The following is a 13,668-nucleotide window of genomic DNA, read 5'->3' as shown; positions in this document are numbered from 1 at the left end:
AGGATTCTATTGTGAACACCGTCAACCAGTCCTTTCACATACAACTGAAACACGCAGTCGCTGTGAGGCAGTCAAGACAATGCCCCGAAGCATAACAAAGACTGCTCCTTCACCCGAATCGTAATGGGTCTCATAACTAGTGTAGGTGAGAGGGAATGTCGACGTCTGTATCGGCTTTGCATCTTTCTTATTTCTAGATTCAGCCTTCATTCTCTGCATCACGACGTAAGGGTGCTTTGGCTAGCCCGCTGTCTCCCACTTCACCATGTACTCGGCGCCAGTCATTAACATGCGAACAATCGCAGAAATACCTTCTACCCTAGACGTGTTCTCGTCTAAGACAAATGCCGCCGCCCAGGGCTTCAGATAGGCTATGGTGTCATTATACTCTTTCGCCTTAGGCTGATCCTCGACTATTTTGGCGAACTCGACAGCTACTATAGTAATGTCGGTTTTTAAGTTGCCGTACTGCGAGTCCGGACGAAGCATTCCCCGTGCCACGGGTGTTCAGGATCATGGCGGTAGGGACTGTGTATGATACCCTCCTCTTGTCTCGCCAAGTGACTGCACCAGGCGTCGAAGAAGTGCAAGTAAGCCTCATTAAGACCATACGAGATGCAACCGAAGCCAACGCCGAGTATCGCTAGCCAAGCCTGAATGCTGAGTTCGGAGCCGTGCTGGAACTGGGAGGCATCGGCGTTCTTATCTGCCAACAGCTCGCCCGTTGCTGTCAGTTCGCTGAGATCACCTCCCGCTACAGCGACCGCGACCGACGATTCTTATCCGAGATGGCATTGGAAGCTGCCACGCCGCAGCAGAAACCTTCGATTGCCACCTGCGTGCGAAGAATCAGCTACCTGACCTTCCCACCCAACGTCATGACACCACCGCAGGCTGTTCGACCTCTATGGTGAAGGCGCGTCTGTGGATGTTAAGGAGGAGCGACAACGATTGAGACAGGAGGCCAACCAACTCTATGTGGAAAACCGATCTTTGGCCGCCAAGGCTATTTCCCTCATGCCCAACATTGACATTCTCGTTTGGGCCGACCCTTTTTCACTTGACAGCAACTTCTTCCAACAGATATCCCGTTCCAAGGTCCAGCACCTTAAGCTTGGCAAGACGTTTATCGACGAGCCCTGGTCCCTGGAGCCGCCGCTGACACCTACGACTTGGCTGCTCCGGTCTCTACATCTCAACGTTACCTTGTCATCCTCATACTCGATCCCAGCTGGCTCTGATTCGAACCAACTCATGTCCAATTTTTATTCGTCGCTCTTCCGGCTTTGCTCGCCAGCCCTCGAGTCGCTGAGGTGGGCTGACTCAGACGACTCTCCTGGTCCCATGGGCCCCTTGTCGCTCGGCAGCAACCTCCTGTCGTTCCCACGTCTGCGGGACCTGCAGCTTGAGGATGTTGATCCCGACAATGCCGGTCTTTCTACGCTCCTCTCCTCTCCTCTACGGTCCCTTAAAATATCCGGGCCAGTCTGGGATCGCCTCGATGCCCGCCGACTTGCTCACGGGCCTCTCCGGGACCTCGAGAGTTTCATCGTCCCTGTTTACCACTTGAGCCTGCTCCGTGTCGAAATGTTGCGGAATTCCTGGCCCAACATACACATGTCCAGAGGCTCTGTATTCACGAACACCAAGAGGCCCGTGACGATGAGGCGCACTTGGATCGCTACATCATACCCGTGCTCGAGAACCACAGCTTCAGCAACCTACGCACCCTGTCTCTGGCATTGGGAGAGGGTAGCGATGACACCGAGATGCTCCCGCACGATGCTCGCGTCCCCAGGACAGCACTCAGGGCAATCGGACGGCTCGTGTCCCTCGAACAGCTGGCTCTCTCCGCTGGCTTGACCGACGGCTACAAATCCCAATGGCTTGTCGACCACGACGAGCTACGCGGCTGCCTTGGTAATCTGAAGAGGCTCAGAAAGCTGGCAATTGTCCAAGATACATACCCTATACCTGAGCCTGGCTTTGATGTTGAGATGTATTATGAGAGAGCTGGGGAACCCGATGGCACCACCAAAGGCGTTGCCGTTGACTGTGCGTATGGACCAATGCACGGCATCTCTGTGGGTGACCTTTGGACATGGTCCCGAGCTTGATATCTTTGCCTAAGAGTAGTACTCCCACGTATGTCAAGTCATTCTTTAGATATGAGCTCAAAGAGTCACCTTATGCAAGAGATACAGAACATCATTTAGCATTGCTATTCTGTCATTCTTTGGCCCTTGACATGGTGGCCACTGGCAACACGGTTTGGCCTGACTTCTGCTCTGGTTACTGTTCAGCATGTTGCTGGCGGCTTTCACTCTACGGAGCCTGTTCTCGACGGCTGCAGTAGTATGTACTCTGTAGATGATGTTTGCTCCGTGTCTAATAAGACCCGCATGGAACTAGTGAACGGCTGACAGCGGATGCGAAATTGGTCGAGAACTGGATGGCTTAGCCTTGACCTCGTTTCGGAGCCTAATCTATGGAGTTTTACGGTGTTATACGGTATTGGGTTTTGATACCGTCATGTATTAATAACTGTGTTTTTTGCTGTCGTGGCTGATGGCTTCTTGTCATCATTGCAGACAATAATCTATGGAGTTGCCAGCTGTGTAACTCTGACACACCTCGTCGACGAACCACACCAGCAAAGCTGATTAATTGTGAGAAATTATCTGATCAAGTCAAATGCCTGCCCTGTCTCGTCGAAAGTAACTAAGATAACCACTTCTTCCTTCTGACGCCAACTCCCACCTGTTGCCGACGGCAGCGTCCTCTCGTTCTCACTCTTCTCTTGGGGAGTTGAGTTCTTAGAGCTATGGCCATGTTATGCCATGATCAACACTACCTGTTCTTGCGTGAAGTTGCCACCAAAACTCAAGTGGCTACTAACATCCGCTCGTCGCCATCAATCCCTGTCGAGTGCCCGACCAATGCCTTCGTGCAGTCTAAGACATACAGTACCCTAGAGCGGCGTTGAGGGTTTCCAAGGATAAATTAATTTGGGCGGATAGCTACAATTCCCATTTGTCAAACACATTGCTACTCTAGGACGCCTCGGCTCTGACGTGACATTGCGGTGCGCTGCTAGTATCTTAACATCAGCCTATGCTTTTCTTGGAGGAATGCTGCTACCTAGCAAACTGACCACTTGCTGGCTGAGACCTTAGGTATCAATCTTCTCTCACCCCACACGACACGACCCAGTGGATGAATATGGCAATGAGCGAGACAAGAAACGGGCCCTTCTGCTCGATGTAGTCATTGGAGGCCAGGAACGCGCCTCTCAAAGCAGCCTGCTTCAGATGCCCGCCGAGATTCTGGCCGAAATTATCGACCTATTAGGCGACAGCAAGTCAGCTCTGGCAAATCTTGCCCTCGTCAACAGTGACTGCCGGCAGCTTGCCCGCACCTCTCAATTCGCCGAAGTCACCTTCGACTACAGTGCCCGGTCCAAGGGGCTCTTTGCCCACTTGGTGAAGGAAGCCGGGACTCCAGTCACCAAGCCCTCGATTTCTGCTTGCGTACGAAGGGCCACCTTTGCGGCCCATCCATCCAGGGATTTCGACGACGTGCTCTGGGCTGTGGACAGCCCAACATTTTCTGAGGAGGGCATCCAAACGTACATTGGGCTTCGAAATGCCTTGGCCCATGGTATCTCGGCAATGCCCAACCTTGAAGCCCTCATCTGGATTTATCCCCTTGCTCTGGACACGGCCTTCTTCCAACTGATAACCCATTCGAAGGCCCGGCACGTCAAGCTAAGCAAAACTGTGGTGAATGGACCACCCGGGTCCCTGGAGCCGCCGCTAGTGCCTCTGACGTGGCCGATCCGATCCCTGGACCTCGAGCTCGCTAGGAGCGAAGTATATTTGAGCTTGGGCGAGACACGGCCGCCGAAAGCCGATGTGGTGGCCTAAATGTCCAAGTTTTTCGAGACGCTTTTCCGACCTTGCTCGCCAACCCTTGAGTCCCTGAGGTGGAGTTACGATGGCTCAATCGGCTGGGGCGAAAGTCATTGCATGTCGTTCGGCAATGATCCCGTATCGTTTCCCCGTCTGCGAGAGTTACATCTCGAGTATGTCCAACTCGAGAACGTCGAATTTTCATCAGTATTCTCTCCGCTTCTTCGATCTATCCAGTTATCTGGCGAAATCACGATAGAGGATGCGGCCGAGGACCTTCGCCACCGACATTTCCCACACCTTGAAGCCTTTGCCATTCCCAGGTTGCCATCTGAGAGTCAGCTTTGCGAACTGATTGTGGATTTCATCGTACGGCACCAGCATGTCAAGAAACTCTATATTCATGAGGCAGAGTGGGCAAATGGCAGACAAGCACACCTGGATCGCCACATCATTCCGGCCCTTGCTGGCCATAGCTTCAGCCACCTTCGCTCTCTCTCGTTGGCTTGGGGTGGAGGCACTGATCTAGATGATGACGATGATATTCCGCACAATCTGCGCATTCCCAAACGGGCGCTCTTGGCACTCGAAAACCTGACTTCTCTCGAGCAACTGAGCCTCTCCGTCGGCATCGGGCCGAGACAGGAAGCTCAATGGGCCGTGAAGCACCCTAAACTACTTGCTTCCTTGGGCAAGCTACAAAAGCTCAAAAGGCTGGCACTGTCCCGCGACACCTACCCAGTCGCCCTACCCGAGGGTGAACGTGAATGCGATGCTTATTACGAAGCATACGCTGTCTCGGACGCAGAGATTCGGGACGCTCAGCTCCGACCGGAGCTTGACATTGAAGAGGACTTGGAGGTGGCTGCGCTCGACGACACAGATTCCTTTGATGAAGAGATTCGACAGTGGACCAGGGCCCATCGAAACCGCATGCTGAGCCATGCCGAAAAGTATGCGGCTGTTTTACCAGAGCTGGAGTGGATGTTTTGCGGACGGTGGCCCATGGCGCTCGAGCGAGACCCTGCGAATCCTGCTGCGCCGCGCAAGGCAGTGCCTTTGACACAGCGTATGGATGATTGTATCACGTTCCTGAGGAAGACGTTTGGATGTGATATCAGCCAAGCTTGATATAGTGAGCTGAACGAATGCCCTTGAGAGGCGTGTTAGTGACAATACATGAACGAAGCATGCAACTACATGTAGCATTCAGAGGCACGGGTTGAGTAAGACTTGAGCTTTACCATACAGTCGCTGTCTCGGTCGTACTTGTACTTATTAGTCGAGTTTGCGTTATGTAATTGATTCAAAGAAACCAGAAGCCCTTCCAATATCTGCTGTCACATCTTGACACTCTGCGGAACCAAAGATGATGCCCGGCCAACCTTTTCCACAAGCTCCGTCATGGTGCTGTTGCTGACGATGTCGAACACGGAAACCGACGCCCCGAGTTCCTTGGAGATCCATGTCCGAATCTCGACTGCAGAAAGACTGTCGATGCCGTACGAGTTGACGGCTCTTGACGAGTCAATATCCTCTCGAGAGATGTTGGCTATCTGGGACACCTTGCCCACAAGGTCGAAGAGGATGGCTTCTGTAACCTCGAAAAGAGTCTTCATGCTCGGTAGGCGACTCTTCAAGTCAGATTCTCCGCCAGCGTCGTCTGCTGCTGTGCTCATTCCATGTGCGCGGACCGGCAAGAATCTCGAGTCAGTGAACCAGTAAGGCTCAGACTGTTCTTGACGGCTTAGTCGACCGCTGCTCGCGAGGCCCATAACCACTTGTGGAGGACATCTTCCCGCCATCGCTGCTCGGACGACCTTGAGAACATCTTGCTCATCCATACCAATGAGGCCGCCTCCCTTCAAGAGCTGGAAGACCTCATTGCGTATTGTGGAGACGCCAACGTTGGTGACAAGACTCAGGTTGAGACTCGTGGCTTGGACGTTTGACTCGGACAGTGAGTGAGCGAAAGCATCCTGGAATGTGTTTCCTATTTAGTGACATTAGTATGATGTGCTGTGCAAGGTTAGGAAATGCGAGAGAACCTACCGGCGTTATAGTTGCTCTGTCCTCTGGATCCCACAACACCAGCGACCGAGGAAAGGCAGATGAAAAAGTCCAGCTGCGCTTTCAAGAGTCGGTCAAGGTTGAGAGTTGCTTGAACCTTGGGCCGCAGTGCGTCGTTCCACCTATCCGCGGTCATGTTCTCAATGATGCCGTCCTGAGAGGCACGAGTCAGCACATTCGAACAAGGATAAGGAAAGCCGGAGAAAATCACCTTCAAGTTCATGGCGCAGTTGATGACACCCTTGATAGGAGGCAGTCGTTTCCTGGCATCCTCCAACAATGGCTTCAATGCGAGTGCATCTGACACGTCGCACTTCAACACCTCGACGGTAACACCAAGTTGCCGGAGTTTGTCGACGTATTCTTGACGTTCAGAGTCCACAGACCGTGAGATGAAGACAAGGTTCGAGGCTCCAATGTCGACCATCATCTTGCCAATGGAGCGTCCAATGCCTCCCAAGCCACCCACAAGAACATATGTAGCTTGCTTGGGAAATCTGAAAGAGTCGAGACTTGCTGGCACCACCTGAAAGCTGTCAGTAAGCTCGTCCCAGAGTACCATTACATAAACTTACCGGAAGAGCATTGGCTTCTTCGCAGTTAATCACCAACTTGCCCATGTGTTTACCCGATTGCATCGTACGGAAAGCTGCCGTGATATTCTCAAGACCAAACCGCGTCAACGGCAGCGGCTGAGCAACGCCCTTGTTCATCAACGAAACCACATCGCGCATGATCTGTTGGAAGCGCCATGGGTAATCCTTGTTGATCATCAAGAGGTCGACGCCGGAGAAAGTGATATTCGTGGCGAACGGGAGCATATCGAGACCAGTGTTGTCGTACATGTCTCGCTTGCCTAGCTCGATGAATCGACCAAATGGCGCCACGCAGAGCCAGCTCTGTCGAAGAGCCTCGCCGGCAAGAGAGTTAAGTACCACGTCGACGCCTCGGTTCTCAGTGAGGCGGAGGATGCCGTATTTGAACGAGAGGTCTCTGCTGTTCAATATGTTGGAAGGGAGCAGTCCGTACGTGTTGACAAGAAAGTCTCGCTTCTCAGAGGTCGAGACGGTTGCGTAGATGGTGGCTCCGATATGCTGTGCCACACGGATGGCAGCTTGACCAACGCCTCCAGCTGCTGAGTGAATCAGGACAGACTCTCCAGGCTGGAGATGGGCGACATCATGAAGCGCGTAGTACGCTGTTCCAAACGTGCAGGGTATGGTCGCAGCCTCGTCGTAACTAGTTTCGCTTGGGATCTTTTCGAAAGTACGAGAATCAACCCTGATCGAACTCTTGAAACATCCTCGATGCATTCCGAAAACGCGGTCCCCCGGAGAGAAACCCTTGACATGTGGCCCTAGACGAACAACCCTTCCGCTACACTCGATGCCGAAGACATCATCTTGGAGTTGTCCCATAGCAACCATGATATCACGGAAGTTGAGGCCGACAGTCTTGATCTCCATCTCCATCTCGTAGTCCTCGAGTGGTACCTCCTGAGGAGCAGTTTCGACAAAGTCCAGGGAGTCCAGCGCTCCAGGATGACGAATTCGGAGCTGTACGTCCGCTTGATCTTGAGCTTGGAAGGGGCGCGTAACTGGCGGTCCGTTGGCATCTGCATTCTCACTCAACATGCCCGTGAGAGAAGAATCAGGTCGGAGACGCTCGATTTGAACCTGTCCATGGCGCAATCGGAACTCCCGATCAGAGAAATTGTCGACTCGTGTAGCCCAAACGTGCTCAATGGAACGCGCAATGCTTGCGCAGGTCTGATCGAGGTGTTTGTGAAAGCCGCTTTCCATGCTCAAGACACTGAAGCAAGAGTCGGAATGCTCAGCTCGGACCGTCCTGCTGAATCCTTTGACGATGGAACCCAGTGGCTCAACCTTCGCAAGCCAGAGAACACCTCGTGATTCTGTGGCTAGCCTCTTCAAGAGGGAGAAATTCTCTTCATCCAGCTCGCTGAGAACTAAGCCGTCCAACTCGAGTGTGGCCAGAAAGAAAGTGCTCTTGAAATCTACAGCAGACACATCTTGAAGAGTGCGTCTTTCGACAGCGCACCCAGCCGTGGTGATAGTTTGGCGAAGCTTGCCCACGAGTTGGTTGGTAGGTTCGGTTGCTTGCAGACCTGTCACGATGACCATGTCCGTGGGGAGCCTCGACTCTTCAGGCAGACGCTTGGAGGCTGTCATAACCAAGCTGTGGTTGCTGATAGGGCTGCCGAACACCTCGAACTCAACACCGAGTCCAGCTTTCTGGAGCACGTCTTTCAAGTCATGCCCTGTTTTTCAAGTCAGCCTCTGAGCGGGCATTCAACTGGAGTTGACCACTTACCAGATGATACACCATCGTTGTCGCCAGCTGCTGCCTTGGCTGCACCACCCAGAATCACCAGAGTGCCGCATCTGTCACTAGTTAGCATAGATCGGCGTGAGGGTAAGATGTAAACTTACGAGGTCAACAACTCTTTGCAGCGCCCAAGCTTCAGTGCTGTAGGCCCATGTCCCAGGAACTCTCCATCAACCAAGATCAAGTCAAAGCTCTTAGCTTCGACTCCCTGTTGTGATAAGTCCTCCTCGATGTCAAAGGTGAGGTGGTTAGAGGGATTTGCAGGAGTCTTGGGATCATCTGACCCGGAGCCATTGGCCTTGGGCTTCCTGGCCACTGTGTAAGAGACTTCCTCTTTTGGGATATCGAAAGACTCGCCAAGTCCCTCTAAAACGAGATCTGAGACATCTGGTGTTGTGTCGGCCAGCTCCAAGATCTTGCAACCGGGTGTCTTGTGAAGCGTGAGGCCGATGTAGTGAATGAGAGCCTTGTCCAAACCACTGGCCTTCAAGTCGTTGGCAGTGAAAGCGGGTGGTGCTTGGTGATCATCAGAGCCGCTTGCGTGTCCATTGGTGTGGCCGTTCACATGGCCATTTGTATGTCCGTTAGGTTTCTCGGAACTCTCAGTCTCTCTCGGGATCTTCTTGTCTCCATTTGCGAACTTCTCCAGAATCTGTCTCAGAGTATGGGGCAAAGTCACAGCCACATCTGTGTCCCATCGAGGACTGCAGCAGATGTTGCTGTTCTCTTCTTCCGCCGGCTCCTCGCCTGGACCAAGCATCCACTTCTCGAGAGAGCCAGAGTCCGCCTCTTCCTTTTTGCGCGTCTTTTGGATGCTGTTCCCTCCAGTGAGAGGCACACTTCGACACCCGTTGATGACGACGCGTGGCTCCCCAGTGCTTTGTGAAAAAGCCGCCAAATCTGTCACCATGCCCTCAACCCCCTGGGGAGTTGAAGAGCAGTAACCAAAGTACTAGGTGCCTGGTGTCGAATCGAAGCCCTCGGCAACGAAGAGGGACTCCACAAAGACGGGAACTCTTGCGCGGAACAAGCCGTTTCTGCCTGCCGCACTCGAGATGAGCAAGTGCACGAAGCCGTCGAGAGTAGCTGGGTGCAGCAAGTGTGGATGCTCATACTCTAGAGGGGCCCATTTCTTGGTGTTTTGGACTGTCAACACAAACGTGGCATCTGCGCCGTGGGCCTTGAGCTGCGAGACGCAACGGAAGCTTGGTCCGAGATCAAGCCCAGAGGCACAAACCTGTAAGTCCATATTAGTTATCGGCATTTCGGGTAAAGTATTCTACACTTACATCTGAGTAGAATTCATCTGGATCTTGAGTCTCGAGTGGAATAGCCTCAATCCGGCTTAACTGAGCCTTCAACTCCTTGGCAGCTTCCTTTTCCTCGTCAACAAAGATAGAAGAGTCCGGCTTGGATGTCTTCATCTCCACACAGACCAGCCCAGTAGCATTCGTAGTCCAAGCTCCGTCCTGGCTCCGACTGGACACGGTGAAGTCTCTCCAAAAAACAGTTCGTGCCCGAGAACCATGACGCCAAGGCCTGATGTCGAGCTTCGTCTGTACAGACTGGTCCGACGGAACAACCAAGGCCTGATGCACAGTGACATCTCGGAACTGGTAGCCCTTGACTTCTGCTGGGTTGAGTATCTGACGCAGACCCTCGATCGCCATGACGATCATGCCTGCCATGGGGTAGATGTTGGTACCTTGGAATTTGTGATGCTCGATCCAGGGCTGTTCAGAAATCCTCAGATAATTCTTCCAGCTGGGCTCGCTCAATGTCGAGTTCTCGTCGAGCACTCCCAGGAGATCGAGACGCGGGGTCTTTCGGTTCCTATATGCAGCAACAGCTGCTGATTCCTGCCAGAAGACTCTGTCCCTGTTCCAAGGATAAGAAGGTAGATCCACCAATGGCGTCCGCTCCTTGGGGGGAAGCTCACGATACTGGTTGATGGCAGAGAAGTCGACAGGATACCCAACACAGGCAAGAGTTCCTGCTGCTTGAACAGCCGTTTTGACAGAGTCTTCCTTTCTCTTCAAGATGCTGACATATCGGATGTTCTGATGACGTCCTGGAGTTTGTTCGAGAATCTGTCTCAATGGGCCCTGTAGTGCAGAATGGGGACCAAGTTCCACAAGACTGCTGATCTTGAGTCTGGGGCTGATGCGGACCTTCTTCGCGGAGTGGCCAAGGGCAGTCTGGACGGCACCGGAGAAGTTGACGGGGTTGACAAGGTTTTTAACCCAATATTCCGGACCCAAGTCAGTGGCCGAGGCCTCTTGGCATGTCACAGATGAAATCATGGTGACATTGTCGTTGGCCGGTTTCTTTGGTTCCACTGTCCTGATCGAATCGAGATATCTTTCGGCAATGGAGTTCATGTGGTGTGAATGGTATGCTGTCTCGACAGCTAGCTTCCTCGCAAAGTTTCCATCCTCCTTGATCAAATTGACCACTTCGTAAACAGCCGCCGCATCTCCAGACAAGGTAACGCTGGACGGACTGTTGATGCAAGCCACGACAACTTTGTCCTGGGTTACTCGCTCAATGTACTCCTTGACTTGCAGAGGAGACAAGCCAACGGCTGCCATGGAGCCCTTCTTCTTCATTTGACTGGAAAGAAAGCCCCTGAAGTAAGCAATCTTCAAAGCATCCTCTCGACTGATTGCGCCCTTGGCGTACGCAGCTGCAATCTCGCCGCTCGAATGGCCAATGACGGCACGTGGGTGGATGCCCCAACTCCTCAGCAGCTCGATCAGAGCGATCTGGAGTGCTGTGCATGCAGGCTGACTCAACTCCGGCTCGTTGATTCGTGTATCTTCAGGTCCCTTGGAAAGCTCCGACATGAGATTCCAGTGAGAGCCTTGCTGGTAAAGATACAGGCTGGACTCGTCAAGCGAGGACCTAAACACGGGAAGCTCCAGGAGCTCACGCCCCATGGCAAACCACTGAGCGCCCTGTCCGGTGAAGATGAAGACCAGATCAGACTCTTTCGATGTCTTGATGGCCCAGGAAGATGCACCACCGAGGCCGGAGATCAAGCCCTCAACAGTGGACGCATCCACGGCGAGTCTCCAAGGAAAGCGGGTTCGTCTTTCGGAGAGTGTCAAAGCAAGACGTCCAAGGAACCCGTCATTCACGGGGCCAGCCCGGATCTTCTCTTCAAGATTAGTCTTGAAAGCACTGGCCAGTCTTGCCAGACCAGCCTTCTCGGGGAAGACCAGATAAACAGGCGGTGGGCGGGGTTAGAAACCTCGTCCTCAAGCTGTTCTTCCACAGGGCTCTCGGGTTGCTCATCATTTTGGCTGTTTTCATCCAGTTCACTGCGACGTCTCAGTCAATTAATCACTACCATAAAACAAAAATATGGGACATGCCATTTAATGACAGTGTTATGTCCTCCCGAAAGCCCATGCTCCTTTAAATAATGGTAGGCGTCATCAAGCACACAGTGGGCATTGCCGCCTCCGTATCCAAAGCTTCGACTCATTAGCACACAAACTGTTGGCATTGTTCCTCAGCATTCATACCTGTTGATACTGACGCGACGAAGTCCCCGGGGCCAGCTTCGTAGTGAGGTCGGGATGTCTAAGTTCCACTCACTGGCTCGGATGCTAGGATTGATGTTCTCTAGGCCAAAGGTCAGCGCAATCAGATCGCTTTCGAGGCTGTAGATAGCCTTAAAAAGGCCGGCGATTGCACTGGAGCCTTCAAGATGGCCAACACTGCTCTTCACAGATCCGACAAGAATGGGCTCTTCTCGCTTCGATCCAAAGACGCTTCCGATCGCTGAGCACTCGATGGGATCTCCCGCTGATGTACCCGTGCCGTGAGCTTCAAAAAAGCCGGTTCTCGCAGGATCGAGTCCAGCTTTCTCGTAAGTGGACTTGATCAGCATCTCTTGGCGGGGACCAGAGGGAAGCGTAATGCCGGGCGTTCGGCCATCTTGGTTGGCACCAGTTGCTCTGATGACAGCTCGGATAGTGTCTCCGTCGCGTAGAGCGGCATCGAGTGATTTGAGGACAAGAAAGCCTCCACCTTCTCCACGGGCGTACCCATTGGCGCGTTCATCGAAGGAGTGACACTGATTGTCGGGGCTGAGGAAGGACAGAGTTGACATGTAAATGTTGAAGTGAGGAAGGAGAATCAAGGTCATGCCACCGACAAGAGCCTGGAATACTGGGTCAGCAAATGTACCAGTGGTGTTGGAAGCACGAGAATACCGTTTTCGACTCTCCGCTTCTGATACTCTGACACGCCATGTTCAGGGCAGTCAGTGATGACGAGCAGGCGGTGTCGATCGTGGCACTAGGGCCCTTCAAGTTAAAGAACCACGAAACTCTGTTGGAAAGAAGTGCTGGCCCTGTGCCCGTTGCCGTGTATTTGCTATTATAACTATGAGCATGAGGCCAAAGACGAAATCTAGAAGCATGACTCACGCGCTGGCGTCGATATCCCGAGTTTGCATATCCCAGTAATCACGCTGACAAGCACCAACGAAGCAAGCCATGTCAGCCCCGTTGACATCGTTGAGCGTCATACCAGCTATTTCACTAATGTTAGCAAGGCCTTTTGAAGCAGGGACATCATCTTACCGTTCTCCAGACTCTCGTATGCCATCTCCAGGAGGATACGTTGAGTTGGATCCATGCCTTCAGCCTCCACCGGGGTAATAGAGAAGAAACCTGCATCGAAGCGACGGACATCATCCTTGATGAAGTAGCCCTCTTTGGTGTTGCTTATTCCTGCCCGTTCGCCATTTGGGTGGTAGAAGCCGTCGGGGTTGTAGCGAGTCTCGGGCACTTTACCAAGGGCGCTCCTGTTGTTCTTTAGCATCTCCCATAGCTTTCCAGGATTCTCAGCCTCGCCGCCAAATCGCCCAGAAAGACCAATGATGGCGATGGGTTGGACCGCCGGAGACAGGTCTTGCCCCTGCGGGCATTCTGTTTGTTGGAGCTGGATGACACTTGGCATAATTGAGAGGTAAGGGAGATTGATAAATGTGGTTGTAGATATTATGAAGAAGCACAGAGAGCTCCCGATTGTGTTCTCTTGCTAGTATTATATACATGTTCCTATCATTCATGCACCGCCGAATCGTTTCGGCTCGACACACATGTCCTTTAGTCCCAAATCCATATAGATCCTTGATGGAACGCCGAGGCAAATTGCAACTCAGTAATCAGTATTCTATGATCGTGAAAGTGTCAAGTTCAGCGCTGTTGATGACGCATTCTGACTCGCAATTTACCGCAACTCCGCCACTGTCTCTCCACACATATCAAGAATATCCACAGCGGGAGAGCATCCAGCCCAGACGATGTCATCGTATCTATAT

General features: G+C 52.7%; 2 protein-coding genes across 2 annotated transcripts; one reads left to right on the top strand and one right to left on the bottom strand.

The window, feature by feature from the left end:
• Positions 1–657: 657 nt before the first annotated feature.
• MRS44_011308 (uncharacterized protein) lies at positions 658–5,042 on the top strand (the record flags this gene model as incomplete). Its single annotated transcript, XM_065619689.1, has 5 exons — positions 658–839; positions 894–1,581; positions 1,626–2,084; positions 3,177–3,872; positions 3,936–5,042. The coding sequence occupies 5 exons, from the start codon at positions 658–660 to the stop codon at positions 5,040–5,042; spliced, it is 3,132 nt and encodes a 1,043-aa protein (XP_065475761.1).
• A 209-nt stretch (positions 5,043–5,251) lies between these two features.
• MRS44_011307 (uncharacterized protein) lies at positions 5,252–13,304 on the bottom strand (the record flags this gene model as incomplete). The annotated part of the gene is made up of 12 exons (XM_065619688.1): positions 5,252–5,904; positions 5,964–6,135; positions 6,193–6,507; positions 6,557–8,262; positions 8,316–8,386; positions 8,435–9,208; positions 9,284–9,567; positions 9,620–11,513; positions 11,561–11,653; positions 11,861–12,580; positions 12,770–12,875; positions 12,926–13,304. The coding sequence occupies 12 exons, from the start codon at positions 13,302–13,304 to the stop codon at positions 5,252–5,254; spliced, it is 7,167 nt and encodes a 2,388-aa protein (XP_065475760.1).
• Between the last annotated feature and the right edge of the window lie 364 nt (positions 13,305–13,668).

Source organism: Fusarium solani (assembly GCF_023522795.1).
Source record: "Fusarium solani strain SB1 chromosome Unknown bctg00000007, whole genome shotgun sequence".
In the NCBI taxonomy this organism is placed as follows: domain Eukaryota; kingdom Fungi; phylum Ascomycota; class Sordariomycetes; order Hypocreales; family Nectriaceae; genus Fusarium; species Fusarium solani.
This window is presented reverse-complemented; position numbering and strand designations above follow the sequence as displayed.